The following is a 6,989-nucleotide window of genomic DNA, read 5'->3' as shown; positions in this document are numbered from 1 at the left end:
GAATCAATACAAATTTTTAATTAATCCTTGTGACCTAATTGATGCTTTCAGGTTATCCTTACACCATTGCCATGAAATGTCCTGAGACACAAATGTCAAAGCTCATTGTCTTTGTCCTTTGCTTTGTCCTTTGTTGAAATGATTTCCCTGCATGTAGCATGCTTCTGAGGAGTTGCTGGATGTTTCCACTTGTCTCAGCTCTAATGAGAAAACAGATACTGAAAATTAGTCTGATTCTAGAGACAAGGACAGAAAAAAATGTTCCACTCTTTATTGCTGTCTTGTGGAGGCATCAGCCAGGCCAAAGCATTCATCTCACTTTATAAGAATGAGCTGGTTTCATGCCATGTACCTTATTCATGAAGCCACAATTATCCATAAATTAATAAAACCTGACTGGTTATTACTAGGAGAAAGAGGAAGAGAGAGGGGGAGAGACAGATGCAGAGAGAGGTAATATGAAGGGCTGTACAGTGAACAATCTCCGGATAATTAACAGGAAGATAAACAAAACATAAATTTGGATATTGCATTTATTTGGACTACCACTCAAATATGCGTGAACCACGTTATTTTAATTAAAAGATAAATCTATGTGACATGCTGCTTCCCAGTTAATTATTCAGTGCTGTACAATAAAAACAAAACCCATTAAATATGCCACGCACTCTATTTCTCCATTAACAGTAAAAAGCACCCATCCTGGGGACAACATTTCAAATTCAGCTACCGGTTTGGCTTTTTCACCTTTTTTTCCCGTCCTTTCATTGCAGAAATATATATATATATATATATATATATATATATATATATATATATATATATATATATATATATATATATATATATATATTTTTTTTTTTTTTTTTTTTTTTTTTTTCCATTTTCCCTCACTTTGCATTTCCATTGCTTCTCTGATATTACACTTACAAAATATTTCACATGAGCATCCGCTATTCTTGAAATGTATCAAAGATTTCCATGACACACAGAACTCTGCACATCTACTTAGTATTTTAAATCCTTGAGTTACTCATTTAACTCCTTAAGGCCCAAGGATTATTTTATTATTATTTTTTTTTTTTTGGTTTGTTTTTTGTTTTACCTTTTTAAAAAAATATTCTCCCAGAAAAAAAAGACCTTCAAACTGAATCAATAATATCTGAAAAACTCTAAGTCCAAGCAATGCATAATGCTAGCCTAAATGGATAAGAGAAGCTTTGGAGAATTTTAAAATACAATTTGTTTCCTTATTCTCACTGTACAGGAGAGAGTGCTTAACAGCCTCATACTAATAAGACATTCAAACTGATGGTAATGAGGCTCAAAAAAACAGCAGTTTTACAGAAATGAAGTACTACAAAGCTATAATGATTTTATCCATAGTTGAGATTTCACCCCAGATATGATCTGATCAGGGATCTCCAGAGTGGAAGATTGTGGTCAACAGACCCCTTTTTGATCAGGTAGATCTGGCGAAGCAAACACACAGTACAGCCACATCGCATGTAATGTAAAAGATGACCAAACAGATTGAAAAGTACAATTTTTTCAAGTCTATAGTTTGAAAGCTACTCAAACATAATGGATATATGGTTTGGGTTAGGGTTAGTAGGGGTTTCATGCTCACTGAAGGTCTCTTGGTCATCTTGTGCTTTTTTGTTTATAGAATTTAGCAGTTATTCTTGGTAGAGGAATAAGCTATAAATGGAACATTTATTTTAACAATCAAGAAGAAAATGTTTATTAAAAAAAAAAAAATGCAAATTCTTGCTTGTGATTTTTTCACCAAACTGTTCTGGAACTAGATGCTTTTCAATTTAGCCACAATTGCTAATTCAAGGTCTTAATCTGTTCCAAATGCTAAATTTGTTTTTAAAAACCCATCCTGAAGATTGACACAGTGACACTACATTAAAAACTGATATACTGTATATAAATTCAAGTGAAAGACCAAATCCACTTTGACTTATTTGCTTAAATCATGTCTTTTTTGACGCATTTCAGGAATTACTAAATAAGGTTTGTTTTGTTTTGATTAGGTATAGAATTTTTTTCTTAAATTGTGTATCTTTCTTAGTTTATTTTTGTTCAGGCAGAGGAATAGCCACCTGATTCAGATATTATCACCTAGGTAAATGGCCACACCATTTCCATATTTGCTGGCAAGCAGGGACCTCCCCCACCTTCCAGACGGCATGGAATGTGCATTTTTATCCATTTTTATCATTTATAAACAGACGGTAACCTTGATGTTGTAGGTGACTTCTTGCATTCAAGTGAATAAGTACATATTAAATCTCTTGTGGAGCTTCAAAACACAAAGGGTAGAATCATGGCATGAGCACTGGTAAAGCTGCTCTGTTGGTGGTTTGGTTGACCATTTTGGTCCAGATGGAAGTGGCCCATTTCAACAATCATTTGATGAATTGAAATCTGGTACAGAGATTCATATTGTTTTCAGGATGAGTTGAGATCTCAACTTTTATGTAGTACCACCACTAGATCAAGCTTTTAATTTGTCCAAGTGTTTGATTCATGATGGAAAACCCACTAAAATAATGATATCCCTAGCCTCCCTTGTGTTTTAAGTTTTGTGAACATGGTAAATGTTCCCTGCTCAACATTACCATGTTAACATTGTCCCTGTGAGATTTCAGCATTGAACTCAAAGCACCACTGCGCCTAAGTATATCCTCAAAGAGATGCTAGTGGGGTTGCAGGCTTGTTTTTAGTCTTTTCATCACCACCTCTCCCTTCTGTTTTTGGATCCCATGGGTTTCTTATTTACTCCCCTGTTGGGACTCCAAGTGTTTATTTCTACTGCTCTTGTGATTTTACATGTAAGTGTAATGATTGAGTTAATAAGACAAGGAAATGTCATTCTAAATTCATAAGTTTCCCTACATTTTCAGACACAAATTTGTGGATTATCACTTTGATCTGAGTGAAACCTTTCAGCATTTGGTGTCTGTTGTAATGAACGCAGTCAGAATGGATCATCTTTAGTGGAGCAATTGACGTCAATGATATGAATGAATCCAGACACAGACAAAGGGATTCCCAGAGGTAGAGGTTTTATTGCAGAAAAAACACCAGATAAATCTTAATGCTTCAAAGCACATCAGAACATCGAGAATGCAAAAAGAGTAAACAGTCGAATGTTTGATACACCTCTTTAATGAATTTTGTCTTCTGTCAAACAGATGTACAATAATAAATAATGACCAAGAATATATGTTTTTTTTTAAATACAAACTGTGAATATAAGCTTATAGTTTGCAACAAAATCCCTCTCCTCACTTTTCCTTCCCTAAGCTATAGAAATCTTTTTTTTTTTTTCAATTAGGAATGTGGACAGTACTGAGACAGGGACTGTATACTACAGAATTGCAGGCTGATATACAATAAATGGCCATGGATTCTTTTTTTTCCTTTTCTTTTTCTTTTTTTTTTCTAGCACCACCGATTATAACCGAGTAAACTGCATGTGCTACTTAAATAGGAAGCTTGACAAAGATCAAACAGCATGGGGACAATGGAATGGATTATTTTAGGATTACAGCAGTGGGAAAATGGTGTATCATTCTTAGGCATGACAAAAAGTCACAGAAGAATGATGAAAAAAATTGTTTTCCAGTGTTGAAACAAAAAAGGAAAAAGAAAAAAAATTATTTCAGAATTAAAGACATATTGCCTCATCTGAACATAATGATGAAAATGTACTGATTCACATGCTTTAGTAAGCTCAGAAAGCTAGAGTACTGGTGCCAAAAAGTGGAATGTGTACTTTTTCTGAAAACTTTCTCCCCCTGTTGACTTTTTGGTAATATATGTCACTATTTAGCACACACTCTCATCTGTACAAACATCCTGAAAAGCAAGCTACAACCATCGAGAACAAGTAGTGTTTTGAAAACCTAAAGCTTGTACTACATATCTTTTATGTCATAGGGTGAAGGTCAGTGGGGAAAGACTCCAGACTGTCAGTTATAAAGCAGTGACAACTACTGTCCTTTAGGATACCAAACAAGACAGAATAAGCATAAAAGAACTGTATATAAAACAATATTTTATGAACTGCAAATACTATAGGGCCAAAAAGCTAAAGTATTCTTGCCACAATTTAAACCACTATTACATCGGCATACCATAATATAAAATTGACTCTATTCTATCCTTGTTCTTTCTCTTTCATTTTTTTCCTCTTCTCTTCGACTTTACTTCTTTCTCTCTGCTGTTATCTTCATCTTTCCGTGGGGAACTGTATCACTGTTTTTGATGCTGTTGTCTGTGTGTTGTTGTGTATGTGTGTATTTGTATTACTCATGCTGTGGGGACATAACCTTGTTCAGACAGTCACTTTGTGGGGACCTGTGTCCCTTCTGGGCACAAAATGCAAATCCTCATCAAATAAATCATTCAATTTTAAGTTGGAGACTTGGTTAAGGGTTAGGGGAAGGTTGGATATAGGTTTAGATTCAGGTTAAGGCTAACGTTGAGGTTAAGTTTTAGATTAAAGTCAGGATAAGGGTAAGGCAAGTAGTAGTTGTGTTTAAGATTTTGATGTGTCCAGAAAATGAATCTATGAAGTCCATGTCATATCCTCTGAAGTGATTGAAACACCAAATGTGCATCTGTGTGTGTGTTTGTGTGTGTGTAGGTGTGTGTGTGTGTGTATGTGTGTGTGTGTGTGTGTGTGTGTGTGTGTGAGTGATTGTGTGTGTGTGTGTGTGTGTGTGTGTGTGTGTGTGTGTGTGTATGTGTGCCTTTAGGCAGAGCTGTGGCACTAAAACCCTTGGGTTTAGCCCTTCACACCACTGAATGTGTGTTTGTGCGGAAAGATATTGACTTTCTGAAAGTCCGGATCATTTCTCTTTATCAGAAAAACATTAACAACCCCCAGCCTTCAAGCACCAACCACCAACACAACACAAAGCAACATACTTCACTAATTCTCCTCGCCCAGTAGTGAGCAACAGCTGCCGGCACTAAAAAGTACAAAGTTGATACTTTTTCTTTTTGACTGTACAAGATCAAAACATTCTGTTCTCAATGTCTAACGTTGCTTCTTCCCCTTGAGGATTACCCCCTAAAATTTTTTTAAAAAACAAGACACAAAAAAACCACTATTTATACAGTGAACAAGGATGCCATCATGTTTTTTTCTAACAGAAAAAGTGTGATAATTAGACAGATAAGGCAGGGTACAATGAATGATTATCTAATATTTCATCTTTAAAAGAGCTTAAAAGAGGAGGACATCAGTCCTGCTATTTGTCTGAGTTGATGCCTTTGTTTCTGTCAGACTTTCTCTGTCAAACAAGTAGAATGCCATGGTTTTCTATGTACAGAACCAGTTGGTTATCCTTCCTTGTGAGGCACGTGTACCAACCTCCCCACAGCACAGGCCAGGGTCCTTACCAAAGTACCAAACTGTCATCTTTCATCATAAAGTCCAAAATTCTAAAAGAAATCAGCTTAGACTCCCTTCATCTGTCTCTGATGTGTAGCCTGTAAGCTGACCTCCAGATGTTGCATTGCCAAATCACAGCAGAACAAGACTTAACGTTCGCTAATGGATGCTTTAAATACATTGCTGATTGATTTGTCTTCTATTTTCAAGGCCATCTTACCAAACTGGGCATCTATTGGAGAGAAAGACTGAAGAGAAGGAAGCAGGAGAAAAGCGGGTGTCATGAGGGGCTCCGGCCAGCTGATGGGACTCAACTTGACCCCTCGCTGTACCATCCAGAGTCAGGTTACCGCTGTAAGACAGTGAGTGTGTGTTTGTGTGTTGTTGAATTGATTTCCTCTGCAATGACAGCTCCAGTCAGGCTGGCACCAATGCCTCCCCCACCGCTTTCCTCTCTATCCCCACTGACCCTGCAACACACACATACAGTGCTCATCACTCGCACTGGGAAAATGGCAGCCACTGGTGTTATGTTCTGGTCTGGGTGTGCATTCAAAAGCACTTCTCTTCCTCCTCCACCTTCGATACAGTAACTGTTCCACCAAATCATTTACATGGATCATTTTTCTTATAAAAGCATTATTTTTAGAGAAAAATCTCTCTAATGATTTTAGATTACTTCATCTGACTTGCCTCTTGCCTCCATCTGTGAGTTTTTAACTCTCTTCCCTGTACACTCTTAAGCATGCGCCACTGTGCTCACGTACAGCTGATTCGTCGCATCACAAATACGTAGATTAATAATATTTTCTAAGTAAATGTTCACAGACTTCTAATAACACACATGGAGAATGTTTAGTTTGTGTTGATAACATAAAAAGTGTAGTTTATCCACAGTGCTCCTGGTGACTTCACTCCTTCTTACGAGAGGTGGCCTCCATGGAAAATGGCACGTTATTTCCACGACCTCCGTCTGATCTTGTCACTGGTTTATTAAATGTAACACCACCAGTGGCATCATCAGACTTCTTCTCCGAGCTGTCAGACTCAGGTTGGGAGCGTTTGAATCGTCGATCCGGGTACTGGCTGTTGTCAAAAGGCATGCGGTGCACGCACAACACGTGAGTCTTCAGGTTGCCCTTCTGTGAGGCACTGTAGGGGCAGTAACTGCACTTGAATGGTCTCTGACCTGGAAAAAGAAACAGAAAAAGTACATATCGTGACCATTTTAGTCTGAATCAGTAACTCTAAAGGCAATGAGACTTTAGGCTTCTTATGTCACTTTAATCTAATTTTATATAAGTGTTATTTTTTTCTATCAGTACACTGTAGACGGATGAACACACAACAAAACATCCTGGCATACTGGCCATTGGGTCAATAGTTTGGAAGGTTGATGTATCTGTGGGTTCAGATTCTTAAAATGAGACCATTTCAAAGCACTGGTTTCAAACTACATGCAGTTGGAGTTGGGGGAAAAAATCACCGCATCAATCGCTTCTTGGAGATAAAGGCACAGGTATCTAACCAATACTGACAACACTTAGATGCTCCACACCTTTTAAAAGGGCAT

General features: G+C 37.2%; 1 protein-coding gene across 5 annotated transcripts in view; it reads right to left on the bottom strand.

Moving 5' to 3' along the window:
• Window positions 1–3,060: 3,060 nt before the first annotated feature.
• znf536 (zinc finger protein 536) overlaps window positions 3,061–6,989 on the bottom strand; it is a 234,145-nt gene continuing 230,216 nt past the window's right edge. For all 5 annotated transcript variants that reach the window (XM_035952004.2, XM_035952001.2, XM_055009035.1 and 2 more), the window contains one exon: window positions 3,061–6,605. In XM_035952004.2, coding sequence (XP_035807897.2) covers window positions 6,328–6,605 — 278 coding nt within the window. In that variant the 3' untranslated portion in view covers window positions 3,061–6,327. The remainder of the gene's footprint in view (window positions 6,606–6,989) is intronic.

The sequence above is a fragment of the Amphiprion ocellaris genome, chromosome 1, assembly GCF_022539595.1.
Source record: "Amphiprion ocellaris isolate individual 3 ecotype Okinawa chromosome 1, ASM2253959v1, whole genome shotgun sequence".
NCBI lineage: Eukaryota > Metazoa > Chordata > Actinopteri > Pomacentridae > Amphiprion > Amphiprion ocellaris.
Note: the sequence above shows the minus strand (reverse complement) of the source record. Positions and strands in the feature narration are given on the sequence as shown.